General features: G+C 37.3%; 1 protein-coding gene across 1 annotated transcript; it reads right to left on the reverse strand.

The window, feature by feature from the left end:
- Positions 1-7,316: 7,316 nt before the first annotated feature.
- On the reverse strand, positions 7,317-11,465 carry LOC110760859 (WAT1-related protein At4g28040-like). Its single transcript, XM_088255470.1, has 7 exons — positions 11,284-11,465; positions 11,145-11,213; positions 10,915-11,031; positions 8,320-8,548; positions 8,080-8,238; positions 7,616-7,764; positions 7,317-7,524 (listed from the first exon to the last, which is right to left on the reverse strand). The coding sequence occupies exons 1-7, from the start codon at positions 11,463-11,465 to the stop codon at positions 7,317-7,319; spliced, it is 1,113 nt and encodes a 370-aa protein (XP_088111596.1).
- Between the last annotated feature and the right edge of the window lie 4,935 nt (positions 11,466-16,400).

Below are 16,400 nucleotides of genomic sequence, written 5' to 3' on the forward strand. Positions count from 1 at the left end.
TCTCACACACACATATACTAATAAATAATATATTCATAATGATGTTGAGAAATTAATAAAAAATATACAAGCAATTAATAAATAATTTTGTGAGTACAAGATTAAGCGAAATTAAAGAGTGGCAAATGATTTTGGTGGTGTGAAGATTTTGAAGAAATATGTGGGTTTTATAGGGAAAATTGAATAGTACAAAAACTTTACTAAAAGAAAGAAAATTGAAGTTAGTAGTAATTTTCAAAAATTTGTCATTGATATTCATTGCACTAATAGTATTGAATCATGCTTGAGTAGTTGGAGCAGCTTCAATGAGGGTGAGTATTACTTTTTAAAACTAATCGTTGGATGAGCAAAGGTTGGTTGAGTGCATGGGCGCTGATGAGTGAGTAGATATAGCAGCTGCGTTGATGAGCGAGTAGATATAGCAGTTGTGCTGAGGAGAGTGAAGTAGCTCCTGAGAGGGGGGGTGTGGGGTGTGCTTGGGTGGGCTAAGGTATTACGTTGTGCTATAAAAAAATCAAATCACCTGGGCTATAGCCCAGGTTAGCATGTGTATAAGTCCGTCCCTAAGCAAATAGGGTTTCTCTTTAGCGACAAAGTTACTCTGAATTTGAGCTGGATGGGGATGACTTATGTGCCCAGTACTTCCCGATTTTGCTTGGCCTTTGTGGGAAACTAGAATGATGTTGACCTAGCGATTTTGGGGAATGTTCAGCAGAAGAGCTTCGACGTTATATATGACATTGAAGGAGGAAATGTTGGATTTTCTCCCTTAGGATGTGCCTGAGCATGTACATTCAACTATAGCTTCTAGTTAAAAATACTACATATATATACATATATGATTGCTTAATTACAAGGAAAATTTGATTCAGCTATCTAATGTTAAATCATTATTGACAATGATCAATCGGTATTTTCATATCTCTGCTACTTATTATGGAATAAAAACTAGGGAACATTGTCAATAGGGTCTAACCCAGTGGAAAAGAGTATTGATATGTAAACCAGTGGTCTCGACTCTCAAGTTCGAACTCTCATAGCACCTTGGTAGTGTGTGTGAGAACTGCGGCGTCCTCCTTGGCTTTTCCCCTTCAAATTATTTTTTTCTTACTTTGTAACCCATCCTTATTAATCTCAAAACAAAAAACTAGGGAAAATTAGAATTCCTATTCCCATTTATTATATTTTAGATTAAACACCTTTGGCTTTTGAATTTGGACTAGAGGACTTTGAGTTTGATCCACACCAACATTACATAATTAAGATGGTATGCATGCCATTATTTTCCTGTTATTTATTAAAAAATTCTTATTTATTCGTTTCCAAATTTGACCCTTTGCTCCTGAGAATGTTTTTTAAGGCACATTAAAACGTTGTGAACGTCTTGATTTCTAATCATGGATTGGATCGCTAAAGTTATCTTCAATTTTTTTTAAAAATATTACTAGGGACCTTGATTTCTAATAATGGATTAGATCGCTAAAGTTATCTTCTTTTTTAAATTACTATAATAGGTTCAAATGTGTCTGAGTTTTTTGGTGTGTTTGTTTTTACAGTAATGCTATGAGCACTAACTAATTTACTAACATTTTAATACCAACTGATGTGGCACATGACATGGCAATCCATGTCACTTGCCACATCATCTATTTGAACTTGCTTTAATTTTTCTTTAATCTTTTATCAACTTAATTTTCTAATTAGCTTTTGAGTCCTACTCAAGAACCACATGCAACGACTTCGCCCATCATCGCACCGATACTATTGTATATCACCACCACCACAGACTCACAGTGCCGCCACCACCAGGCCCAATCATGAAACTTGAAAACTAACCATTCAGAGCCACAAAACCTCCGCATTGACTTTCGATGATATGCAATCAACTAATTATTCTTCAAATGTATTTATTGTGGTAGCAAATTTCTGCCTGAGTGAAATAAATGAAGAACTTCACTCCACTTTAAATTATCTTCGAAAATTTCCTGCAAAACATCAGTTCAAAAAAATAATCTCAGGGAGATAGGTATTTTTCATGAAAGGTGTAGGAGAATTTTCAGAGAGAGAGAGAGAGAGAGAGAGAGTGTGGCATGCGAAAGAGGGAGAAGCGTGTGAGTTGCTTCTCTAGCCAAAATCGAATTAGGGTTTGGAATTCTAGGGTTGAGTTTCGAATTATCTCGTTTGGTGAATATCCTTGGCTATATATGAGAAATATCATGTAGCCACCTTTGGAATAAAAAAGGAATAATTCCTTTAGATTGAAGGATATCTTGGAGATTGAATGCAATGAGGATCTCTTGATTTGTGGAGATATTATCTACTTATTGTTATAAAAAATATAGTTTTCCTTTTCCGTAAAGCCAAATACAAAAACATTTATATTATAAATAACTTATAAATAAATTGGAAAGCTTTTAAGGTACAATGAAATTTAAGAAAATAAAATAATAGGTAAGAAAAAGCAAAATAAATAATAAGTAAGAAGGTGAGTTTGGTACGGTGAAGCACGTCAAAGACGCTGTCTTAAAACCTTTGTAGTTTCCCTACGTGCAGGTATTGACGGTCTACAAGACTCCAAGATACGACCCCTTGTACACAAACTCAAGATTTGCTATGAGCACGTTCAAAGACGGATATGGGTATCCAAGTCACAGAACCATTGCCAAAATAATAATATAAAGTAGAGAATATATATAAAAGTAGAAAATAAGAGAATTAGTTTATGGTGGTGATTGTGGTATGTGATATTCTGATGGTGTACTGTGTGTGTTTCAAATGTGAAGGAGTGGCCTTTTATAGGCATCCAATAACATGTAATCTTCACCAACCACAAAAGTTCACCAACCACAAAATTAAGGCATTCAATATTGAAATAAAACCTGAATATTAAATATTTATAATCTCCACAATAAATAAAATAAATAGCCAAATAAATTAAATAAATAAAACGGTTAAATTTTTAAAACCTTTTTAAAATTCCAACACTTTATGCCCATTAATAGGCTAAATAAATGAGGATTGAATCAACATAATTCATGTGACCTAGGGCAAGTTTGACCTTTGTTCTTATTTCCACGTTGCGTCACAAGAGTGGTCGAGAAAATATTGGCTCCCACAAATGCCCCCTAGCTTATGCATGTCACATGTGGGGCATGTAGGAGATATAATAATTGGGCATTTTGTATTCTGTAAATCCCAATTGTTGCTGGACTTCGTGTAAAGAAAGGATCTTTAAATTCCTTCTTGATGTTGGACTCCTTATAAAGAAATGATCTGGAAATTCCTTCTTGACCAAGAATTCCCAAGGGATATAAAAACCCTTGCTCTTCGTCTTGTTGTCGCATCCACTATTTAATTTCTTCTTCTTTCTGGCTTGCGGCAAGGACAAGAGACAAGGGAGTTGAACTTTGTACTTTGAGGACAGAGCCGACTCCCCCTAGTAAGCCACAACTTTTTTTTTTCTTTCTTATTTTGTTTGAAGCTGAGACCAATTGAATGTGGTGTTGAGGTTGGCAGTTTCACTATGCTAGGATTGGTTGGCGGTTCCATCATGCCCAATGTTTTTTTTCGCCATCTGGTTCTCCCAAGCTGAGCCCAATTGGCTGAAAAAAAAAAATTCTCAGCCAGCTGACTGGTTTCACAATGCTGAGGCCAGTCGTCCGATTCTTCTTACCACCATCGTGGGTTGTTCGGCAAGATTTTCTCCTTCTTGTGGTTTTTATTTTGTAGTTCTGACCATCTTCCACCTTTTACAGTTGTTGTGATACCATGTCGTCTGATGAAGGAAGCTGATCATCTTATTCACAAGTTTCCTTGTATTTGCTTGGCGGATATTATGCTTACAGAAAAGGATTCATAGCCAACCTGTATCGTGTCAATGTTGAGGCACAATTCTAAAGGTGGTGATCTCAGTTCTTTGCGGCCTTCTCTGCTAGTGTGAATGTGCGCTTGGTTGAAATGCTATCCGATGATGTGGAACATGCGGATTGAGTGATCCAAATGCGAGGATAATCACGTTCCGTCCATTCTACATCTCTTTGGGATTCAAGTTCCCCATGTCGAGATTTTTCAAGGAAGTGTTTCATACCATGGGGTGTTCTTCATGTCAATGTACTATGAACGTTGATTGTGTTGTAATGTGCTTTGAAAACTTTAGCGATTTTTTCAAGTTAAATTTGACCTTTCAAGCTTGTCGATTTCGGTTATGAAGCTTGGAAGCTTATGGCAGATGACCTATGGGTCAATGCCAGGCATGTCGGAGGGTGACCATGTGAATACATCTTTGTTGTTTGGAAGGAAAATGGGCAGCTCCAATTTCTCTTCTACGCTGAGTCTCGAGCCAATTTGTGCTTTCCTCTTAGGCTTGTCAAGATCAAGAGTTATAAGTTCGACATCCTCTTCGGGTTTCTATCCTTCTTCAGTTGAGGACTCAAGGCATACCCCTTCTTCTTGATCCTAGTTCGGTAGTCGTTGATATTGAAAAGTGGCAAGCCCTTTCCCTTTCTCTTCTGCTGAAGTGATGGGAATGAACTCTGCTCCCTTGCTACTCTTTAGTCCTTGGGCTGAGCACCTTTTTGACATTGCTTGATCACTGTTGATTTGCCCAATATTAACCCCAAAGATTGGGTAACGTATCTTTTCATGCTTGGAAGAAGAGACGGCATTTATCTTGCTCAACCATGGTTGATCTAAGATGCCATTGTAAGGAGAGGTTGTCTTAATGATCATGAAGCTCTGTGCGCTAATCACTGGTGGAGAATAGACATCTAGAACTATTGTGCCCACAACAATCGAAGTTGATCCGTGGAAGCCTGTTAATGGTCTAGCGAAGTTGATGATCAGACTTTCAAGGCCCATCTACTGGACAACTGATATTTGCATTATGTTGCTGCATTTTCTTCATCTACATGAATTCGGTCAAACATAGCAGAATAGTGAAGAAGATCACACAACAACCAAAGCAAATAAACGTGGGTTGAGAAGCTAATTTGATGTTTTTTCTCGTTTCTCAAGGTGAAAATCTCAGTTATTTTTAGTCCTAACTAATTCAACATGTCAAGGTCTTCTTATGGAGGGAGCTTTGATTAAAGTTTTTTTTAAAATAATTAAATAATGTATTTGAGGGGGTAGTTTAATAAGGCCTATCTCACATTGTATTTTAATAATTCAAAATTTTTTAAGTCTATATTAATTTTTTTTGTTGTTGCAAAAATCACTCAAATTGGAAGGCTGTATGAGCATGTCTAATGCAAGGGCAAGGGGCAAGGGACTAGGTGCTATTTTAGCCCCTCGAAATGGTATTATTCACAAAATATAGCCTGTCAAATTTTTTTGTGATTCTAGTGGTAAGGGGCTAGGGGCTAAAACTCAAAACTTCTTCTTTTAGTTTATTATTATTTTATTGGTGATAAAAACACTTATTTTTCATCTTCATTGTGAAATGATAAGAAAAGATATCCAAGTGTTGGATTTTGAAGTATAGAAATGAGTATATGTGAGAAGAAGATGAAGAAAGCCTATTTATTGAGGTTTGAATGTGGAAATGTAAAAAGGATAAACAAGTAAATATGTTTGGAGTATATTAAAAAAAAAAAAAAAAGGGGGGGTAAAAAAATGCTGAACTAGTTGTTGGACTAAATAAAAAAGGCTGAACTTAAATAAATAAATAAAACCAAAAAGCCCAGCAACTAGCCATTCCATTCTATTGTCATTGAGGGCGCCATGTGGCAGCTTCTCATAGGCTATTACATTTGGAAAAGTCAGCTTTGCTACGCACTTTTTTTTTTCTTTTCAAAAGCTGACTGTGGGACCACTCTTGCCCGGGCTAGCACTTGGGCAAAACTAGCCCCTCATCTTGCCTTAGGCCAAACTGGACTGGACCAAACACATGCATTAGAAAGTGTCTTTTTTCAATTGAGGCCAGATATGGACCTAGCCTAGGTCATATCAATCCCATTAGACAGGCTCTAAGTAGTCATTTTACCGTTTATATGAAATCATTTTGTTCTAGTTGTTTCATCACAAGTGGTTTACAGTTTGTCAAATTTATGTATAAAAATTATCTATGAATGAAGATTTTAAATATATATAAACATTTCATATATAATTGAAATACGATGCAAAGTATAATTGAAATACGATGGAGAGTGGATCCAACCAGATGTCTATCAAATAACCTTTTGAGAAATTGAGAGAACCCTGAATAGAAAGAGACTCTTGTCTCATCCCTTAGTTTTTCCTTTTTTGATAAATGCAATATTTTAAACTATTCTAATGTATGAGGAGGAGGGGGTTCAAACTCGGGTGCAAAGGCATACTCTGAGCCAGCTGACCTAATTAACATTTGCTCTCAAGCATTTTTAATGGAACTTTAGTGGTACTTCATCATCCACATCAGCCGTAGTTATCTTCATCAACCTTAATTATCTCCATCAACTTAATCATGTCTGTCATCATAGGCTATGTCTTCTTCATGTGCATAAAAGAAAATTTAACTTTTATTTTGTACTTTTATTTTTCCCAGCCAGTGTTTTTTTTATTATAATGAGAGGGAGCTGCTGTATTTTATAAGAAAGGATTATAAGGAGTACATGATGATCATTTTGCACTCATTCCTTACTTTTATTTTTTAAATCTTATTTTATTTATAACGCTTTTTATGAAAAATTCTATAAAAAATAAAAATAAATAAAAGTAAAAAAATGAGTGAATGATAGCTATTTTGCACTTTGTCAATACACACAATTATTCTTTCAATCCTTTGAATCGATATGGTACCATATCCAGGTTGACCCTCGAATGTTCCATTGGTGTACAGTACAGAGGTGATCCACGCGGTGCATGCATGTTTCCGGCTGCCACTAAATCATGCCTTAGTCGCTAAACCAACTAGATTGTGTAATGCTAATTTATACTTAGTAAATGACATCAAATACTATATGGTTAAGATACATCAAACTAGAGGAGGTTGAAACTCAATTGTGACGGTAAGTGGAGAAATAAGTTAAGATTAAGATTGATCGATGTTTCATTCCATCTATTATAAAAAAGATTAAAAAAAAAGGAGGTTGAATAAAATTTCTTGTCAAATATTGATAAGAGAAAGAAACTTAAAATAGCCATGACAAAATCCATAGGGAATTCAAACTGAAAACCTAGTAAGAAATTCTAGTAAGTCCAAATTTAGGGATAGTGAAAATGACAAGCCATGTTACAAGCGGTTGCGTTTTGGCCACCATTAAAGGAACACGAGAATCACAAGTCCTTAGTTTTATTTTTTTGGGACGAAACACAAGTACTTAGTTTAATCATAATAGTTAAGGTAATTTTTGTGGCAGAAGTGGTTCTTCCAGATCAATTTTACAGCTCGTCTTCTCTAAAGAGTCATCAATGAAGACTTCTATCGTTTTCGGCTGATCAGAAGGCTGCTCCGAATCTACCTCTTGTTTCATCTTTTGGGGGTCTTTGGCTTTGCCCCATATCACAACATATAAGCCAATTATCACAGCAATAGCACCCACCAAGCTGAGTGAACCAAAGGAGGAAACTTTCTTGACAATTGAAGGATACGTTTGAAAATTAAATATAGCTGAAATTGTGAAAAATAATATATTACCTTCCCAAATATAATTCTTCATGTAGAAACAGACCCGCTACAATGGTCGTAATAACTGTACATAGGGGGCTGAACATGGCAACGTAGAGTGGACCTTTTTCTGATATACACCAGGTTTGTATGAAAGAGGACACAGCAGCATAAAATCCCTATTAAGTTAAAAGTTCCAAATAATGCAGCCATGTAGATGAGAACCTCAAATTAGTACTTGTTAGTACATTTAATTTAAACAGATGTTCAAGTGCGGACGTGAGCACTTTCGGCAGTGAGAGGTCAGGTGCCCGACCATATATTTCTGATTGTTTGCGGACTTTGAGAGGCCGATGGCCCTTTTATATAGTGCCGAACCAGTCTTTCACAATCCGCACTTGAACTGACATGTTTACTTAAGTACCTAGAAAATCCACACTAAAGATTTCTATTGTTTTAACAAAAAGAAAAAGTTTGGAGAACTGGCTACTTACTGCATATACTAAACTTCCAAGTTCAAGAGCTGAATGCAAATGCCATACTTGTAGGTCATGCTCCAAAACAAGACAAACTATTGCTGATTGTATAGTTGCCAAGAAAGACATCCAGAAAGCTGAATATAGGTGGTCTGGACAACATGCTGAAACTGGGACCTATTTGCAAATTGAACACAATTCTTTATACTTTTGATTGCTTGAATTATATATGATGAATCAGAAGTTGGTGAGAATTACCTGCAGAATCACCCAAGTTGACGCAAAAACACTGTATAAAAATAGAAATAGACAACCCAGCTTCAAATTCTCACCCGCCATGTCAAAGAGAGATTTTGAGGTTACAAACTCTGTGTTCAATAACTTTGTGCCTTTGATAAATGTCATGTAAATGGCTCCCCCAACACAGATGATTGTCCCTACTATCTTGGCATTACTTCTCACGGTTCTCAGATTAACTTTCTCGAATCTACAATAGAACAAAACAAATTCAGATCAAGTTCAGTCACTAATTTCTAACTTCTTGGCATAAATAACCTCGCTTACTTAATTTGACCAACAAAAAAAACCTTGCTTACTTAATTTGCTTTCAATTATTTTATTCAAAGTTTCTGTTAGAATCGTGATTAGCCATTGCAATTGCAATAAGGGGTGGAGCCAGAAAACTCCAAATATGTCAACTGTGGGGCCACTACATGAATTTTTGTTTCAATATTTTCCTGAATGTGCTACAAAACCTTAGAATGGTACATAGAACTACACGGGAGGCAAGGCCATCTCAGGCCTACGTACATGTGGCTCTGTGTAAGCTATTAATCAATTTATATTAGGGAAAGAGTTTTTATATTTAAAATCCGAATTCTCTTTGTTCACCCAACATTCTAAGTTCACTCTAACTTCTAATTAAAATTTTCACAATATCTAAGAAAATCCCACTTTCTTCCCAAACTACCTCTAAATACACACCCAGCAGAAAAAATAAAAATAAAAAACTCATCAACCCCACACCCCACACCCCACACTCCCGCTATCTTGCCCCTCACCACTCTAAGTTTACCTCACCCTCACATTACTTAAAAGAGATAAAAATAATGTTGTCAAATGTGTAGCAGCATTATGTTATTATTTATTTTTTATTTTTTAAAATTGAGAATGAACTAGGAAAAACGATGGATAAATACCCTACTGGAGATGGTATTAGTAGACACATGAACAAAAGGCAACCAGAGCATCTTGCTACTTCAAAAAATCAAAATTATATGTCAATTTGATCCACCTAACAAATTAATATTTCTATTGTCTGATTCGATATTTATACAATAGAATTTCATATTCCAATTCCATATTTCAAAATGGGAAAAGAGGGTGGTGGTCATACTTTACTAGTTTTTTTTTTAATTTCAAACAGAAAAGGGTCATAATATCTTTGGATAAAACAAACTTCTCTTCAATAATCTTTGATAAAATAAAGGCGTAGAGGAGTTTGTGTTTTTTTTAGAACTTAATATAAAGAGTGGTGGGTGTGTTTATAGATGTACTAGGGGGGAGGGGATCCGCTGTCCCTATTTTTCATGTACCTTCGTGTCCCTTGTATAATTTGTTGACACATGTCCACCCACTTAACCCCAGTAATAACACTGTTAACTTTCAATAAAATAAAAATTAAAAGAAATTAAATCCTAAACCATATAAAAAAAAACAAAAAAAAACAGCAGTCACAAAGTTCCCCCCCAAAGTACCCAACCTCGACAGCCCCAAACCTCGCTGGTTCCAGCCCCCTCACCTAAGCCACACACAACCTCCACCCTGTTGCCCACTTCTCTTCCACTACCACCTCCTCCTCTTCTTCCCGATCTCCCCTCAAATTTGGGTTTCATAATTGGAAGGGTTTCAATTTTAATGGTCTTTCAATTGGGTTTCTGGCATTCATGCACCCAAAAATAAAGGCTTGAATCGGTGATCTGATAATTTTATTGAATGAATTGAAGGGAATTGAGGTAGTTTGCATTGTGAGGGAATTTCAAGGACGGGAAGAGGTGGGTGCTGCTGCGGAGGGAGGAGGTCAGGGAAGGGGAAGAAGGATAAATTGGGTTTCTGGGATTGTGTACTGGTATATGGTTTTCCTTCATGATCTTTCAATTGGGTTTCTGCATTCAATTGTATACTGGTTTTTCAATTGGGTTTTTGGGATTCATAAATTGGGTTTCTCAATTGAGAGTACTGATATATGGTGTGATTTTGTGGCTGAGGGAGGAGGTCAGGGAAGGGGAAGAAGGGGAAGGGGCATGAAGGTCATGACGGGTGGTTGCTGCTGCTACGGTGTTGGTTTTTTCTTTCTAAATTTTAATAAGTTAACGGTGTTAATTCAGGGTTAAGTGGGTGGACATGTGTCAAACAATTAGATAGGGGACACAAGGGTACATGTAATTTGGGGACAGCAGATCCGCTCCCGTACTAGGGTTAGGTATTAAGTTGAATGACTTTTTTTTTTATCTTTTTACACAATAATAAAACTTAAGAGCTTAATGATTTAAGTATTGGGGTGAACAAAGAAAAGTGTGGGGTTTAAATAGAAAAACTCTTAGGGAAATGCTAGGGAGACTACATTTATATAGACAATCTTGTGTCTCTAATAGAGCTGAGACCCATTATATTTGGTGGGCTCCATATATGTTAGAAAGGTGATACATAAATTTGTTATACGTAGGTTGAATATGACATAATTTTAAGAAACAAATAATAAATTAAAAAATGGTTACTAAGGTAATAACTCAATTTAGCCGATTTATTGTTATGAGTTGCAATACAAACACAAAGAGTTTAATGTGCGCTTACCCAACAACTGTGGCCAGTACAAAGGTGATTGCAGGAATCAGATTGGCCATTGCACTTGCTATTGTTGAAGAGGCTAAATACAGGCCCTCAAAGTAAGCATTCTGATTTGCAGTCACTCTGCGGAAAAATTATGTCACTGATTTTCAGCATCATAAGCTCCACAACAAATCCTAGTTATACGAGTTACTAGCAACTCGAAAACATGGATAATAAATCATTAGATACTTTACCCAATAAGAGAGGACAGAAATATTAAACAAAAACCCTTTAATCCCAAGGAAGCTCTGCATGGATTTCTCCTGCCAAAAAAATCAAGTATATATATATGAGAGAGAGAGAGAGAGAGAGAGAGAGAGAGGACGAAATTACCATTTGGCGAAGCAAGCAAAAGGAGCCAGGAGCAAACTGCTTATAGCTTGCCTGTACACCACAAACACCCTGGGGCTCGTTCCTTGTACCAAAGCAACTCTAGTGAATAGAGCAAGCCCTGCATAGATGCTTTGCATTCCGATCATAGCCACCACCGCCTTGTAATCCTCCATCCCACCCATGCTTTTTACCTGCAAAAAGCTTTACACCAAAGTGCTCATTGATAAAACTTCTTTTCCATCATATATATATATATATGAGTACTACATTTTCTGATTATCTATCTAATACAGATGGATCCCATATACATTAATGGGTCCACTTTTATTAGAAAGATGATCAACAAATATATAAATTTGCAATTAATGGAGCCAATATGCATGCATGTGGCATTGAAGTCCATTTCGAACTATAATATTAATTATAGAAAGCTAGACTGTACTGCTTTACATAATTTCTCATACTATTTGTGGTGTAAAATCAAATTTTGACTTCAGTTCCTTGACCTATATCCATTTCATCTTCTTATAATACCCTTCTTTATTACACACGGGTTGTTTTTTTTTTTTGGTATTTCCTTTATGAGCATATTGCTAGTAATGTATATCATTTAAAATTCAAAATAGATTTGCATTTACATATTTGAATTTCTAATATGGAGAAATTGCAGTTATTATTTCTTCCAACTCATAGTATAAGAAAAAGAAAGTTTTTGAAATAATGCCCATTCAGTCGTTCAATTAACATGGCCACAATTAAATAAATTAGGTACAAATTTATAGAGTCTCCCTTCCGTGTTTGGTTAGGGTTTAGGAAATAGGGTTTTGGTCCGCCGTCACAACCTTCTGTGTGGAGTAGGTGCTGGTTTGGCCGCCAAGGTTTCTCATCATCTGCGTGGTGTGCTGGAGTTGGGTTTCTCATCGTATGCGGGGGTTCTCATCGTCTGTAGGGTTTCCCATCATTTGGTGGTGGAGTTGGTGCTGGTTTGGTTGACGGGGTTTGAGTTTTTCATCTTAGGGTTTGGTTTGGTCATCTCAATTTGAGTTTCTTCTCAAAGTCTTGGCTGCGGGTTGCTTTTTCTAAGGCTAATGGATCTCATCGATGGGATTACACAGGGGCTTACTAGATCTCTTGCGATCTCGAATGCAGAGGCTGTTGAAGTTGTTGTTCTTGATGATCTCGATAGCCTAAAAGCTACTCGCTTTCTCTTGGTGGGGCAGTTGCTGACGACTAAAGACTATCACAAGGATTCCTTGGTGGGCACGCTAAAGCGTATTTGGCATACACGGGAAGAGTTCTCTTCTCTTACCTTGGAGGATTCTAAACGTCTTCTATTTTCTTTCAAGATTGATCTCGATCGTAAGAGGGTGATGAGGGGATCGCCATAGACTGATGGTTATTGTTATTGTCGGCAACTGATGGTAGCTTTGATCCCCATACTGTTCCGCTAGACTTACAAAATTTCTGGGTTAGGGTTAGGGGTATTCCACCTCTTTTCCTTACTCTAACAATGGGAGAAAAAACTGGGAATTTTATGGGAACCTTTGTTATGGTAGATAAATGACTTAATGGTGATTGTTTGGGGAGTTTCCTGCACATCTCGGTGGGTTTAAAGGTGACGAAACCTTTGAAACGTTGTGTTGCTCTGAGACTTGTACCGGATGAACTTACCAAACCCTACAGAATAGAATATGAAAGAATTCCTTTTTTCTGTCTATTTTGTGGTAGGTTAGATCACGTCGGGTCTAGGTGTGAATTCAAATATTCGAGGGTTATTGACAAAGAGCAATATTGGAGGTGGAAGACGTCGATAAGTGTGATATGTTGCAGAATAACTTGTGTGAAAGCTTCAACAATAGTATCAAGACAGCAATGGACAAGCCAATTATCACAATGCTAGAGATGATCAGGTGCTTGTTGATGAGAAGGATCCAGTGGAGGAGGGACAAGATGAGCAGTTGGCCTCGTCAAATATGCAAGAACATTTTTGACCATGTCCAACAAAAAAAGTTAGAAGCATGTAATTGTACTGTGCAGTGGTCTGGTGGTCCTAAATATCAAGTGGATGCAGGAAGATGTGACCAATATGTGGTGGATTTGGATAATCACACTTGTTCTTGCAGAAAGTGGGACTTGTCAAGCATTCCTTATGCTCATGGAATTGCTGTCATACATTACAAAGGAGGTAAAGCTGTGGAGGATTATGTGCATTCATACTACAGCAAGGAAAGTTACATGGCCCTCTATAACAATCTCATTATGCCAATTAATGGGTCACAGCTATGGGAGAAGACTAACCAGACAGCAATAAAGCCACCAGCCTACACTAGACAGCCTGGAAGACCTAGAAAGGTGAGGATAAAAGGAGCTGAAGAAAGAATAGATAAGACTGGGAAAAAATGGTTGGGAAGACAAGGAATGCAAATGAGGTGTAGTATTTGTGGCTCAACTGGCCATAACAAAGCCACTCACCATCGGAATCTACCTCAAAAGGGAATACCCCTATCAAGGGGTAAAGGAAGACCAAGAAAAATACATAACCAAGACCCTGCAGTTGCTGCTGTGAGTGCTTATTTTTATTGTTGTTTCTTCCTGAAAATGGAAACTATTTTATTGTTTTATTGTTTTATTGTTTGAAGCTAAAAGTGTTTTTTTCTCGGTAGGATGAAGCAAAAGTAGCTGCAAGAGTTAGGAGAAAGCTTTCATATGCAAGGGCAAAGGCTGCTGCTGCTGCAAAGAAGGCTGCACTAAATGCTTCCAGCCAAATGCAGCTGAAACTGCTGGAATAGGATTGAGAGCATCCAAGAGACAGAGAACATAGGCTCTTAGTTCTTAGTTTATGCCATATATTTTATTTTGAACTAGTACAACTTTTGGTTTTGTGATGTGGCCATTTTGTCAACTTTTGGTAGCTGTATTCCAGATTAGGTGCTCATGTTCATTTTGTAAATTTGAGCTGCAAAGGTTGGAAAATTATGTATGTATTTTGAACTCAAAATATAATGGAATTTGCCTTCAAGCAATTATTCATTTGGAAATTGCCTAATAATAATTGTGCATACATATGAAACCCCGTATTTTTTTTTTATATATTTCAGAAAATATTTTGTTACATATTTGGTTTATAACTTATATATATATATATAATTATCTTGGTACGTCTTATATTTTCAGAAATTTATCTTATTAGTTATTAAAAATAGTAATATTTATATGTATTGTTTTTTTTTTTACAGCTTTATCTCTTTGTGTCTTGCTGACCAAGTTCAATAGCCTAGTTATTATCCAAAACGTACATTAGACTCCAAGTGTCATTGTAGCTAGATGAGTAAGCTCCATTTGGGCATGAGGTGTTGGCACTCCAATAACAGCTATCTAAACTTGGAGCCAAACCTTAATCAACTGCTATAAATTGGACCAATTGAAGGAAAGTTTGTTGCCGCCTCTTCTTAGTATAAATAGGATAACCATTTCTTGTTTTCATGCCTAGTTGTGCATGAGAAGAGAAAGAAATCAAAAGAGGAAAAAGTGAGAGAAAAACGTAAAGGGAGAGAGAATAGTGAGGAAATTCTTGGAGGAGATAGGTAGATGGGTTGTCTTGCCAATTTATTTTTAAGAGCTCTCATTATCGAAGTGAGTGGTTTATGGAATGTATTCTAAAAGTTCTTATTTTGTGATAAAATATGAAAACCACGAATTATCGTGGGTTTGTTCTATTTACAAATATCTCTCTATTTCAAGTCAAGCATGTCTAATTTGGTGCAATCTTTCACACTATATATATATATATTGATTGGAATATGAAGTATGCATTATTCATGGAACATGAGAACTTCAATGTTGGAGTATCCGAGGGATAGATGTACTGTGAGATCCCACATCAAGCAACGGAGAGTGGGTGATGTGCCTTATATGTACACACCCGCATCCATATAGCACGAGGCCTTTTGGGAGCTCACTGGCTTCGGAGTAGTAGGAACTCCGAAGTTAAGCGAGTTGGGGGCGAGAGCAATCCCAGGATGGGTGACCCACTGGGAAGTTGGTCGTGAGCTCCCAGAAACAAAACCGTGAGGGCCAGAGAGGGGGGGCCCAAAGCGGACAATATCGTGCTACGGCAGAGCCGATCCGGGATGTGACAATTTGGTATCAGAGCCACTCTGCCGTGTGGTGCGAGTGTGCCGACGAGGACGTCGGGCCCTTAAGGGGGGTGGATTGTGAGATCCCACATCAAGCAACGGAGAATGGGTGATGTGCCTTATATGTACACACCCGCATCCATATAGCACGAGGCCTTTTGGGAGCTCACTGGCTTCGGAGTAGTAGGAACTCCGAAGTTAAGCGAGTTGGGGGCGAGAGCAATCCCAGGATGGGTGACCCACTGGGAAGTTGGTCGTGAGCTCCCAGAAACAAAACCGTGAGGGCCAGAGAGGGGGGGCCCAAAGCGGACAATATCGTGCTACGGCAGAGCCGATCCGGGATGTGACATGTACCACACGGGCACATAGGGCAGTGAGGCCGATAGGAATCATGTAGTTGGTTACATGCTATGAAGGATAACCAAGATATGAAGGGATGATGTGATATGATCTTGATTGGTGTATCTTTTCATGATATTTTCTAGAGTGTGTAAAACGGCATTGCTTGACTGTCATGTTACATAATCTACTTACTGAGCGGTGGTTGCTCATCCCTCAGATGAATTAGTGGGTAAGACAAGGACTAAATCGGTTGAAGCTGAATTAGATGAGTGTGATAGAGCTTTATTTATTAATTGTAAAGTTGTAAGATTTTGGATTTATTTTTATAAGAGAAGTTTATTTTAAACCCTGTTTCGGCTTTCTTTTTATTTTATTTTACTTGTTATTTTCTCATGCATCGGGCGCGGGATTTCCACCTACCCCCGGGTCCGAGCCGTGACAATACATCAACAGTCTATGTATTTCCAAATTGCCTAACAATTGTGCATACATCAACAATCTATGTATTTCCAAATTGCCTAACAATTGTTCATACATAAACATCTTTCATACAACTTGACTTGGGAAATTACAAAGGAAAGGCCACAAAAAACATCACCCAAGTCTTCTAAGTTCTAGACCCTAAAATGTAAGTGCTAA

Source organism: Prunus avium, chromosome 1 (genome assembly GCF_965620075.1).
Source record: "Prunus avium chromosome 1, drPruAviu1.hap1.1, whole genome shotgun sequence".
NCBI classification, from domain to species: Eukaryota; Viridiplantae; Streptophyta; class Magnoliopsida; order Rosales; family Rosaceae; genus Prunus; species Prunus avium.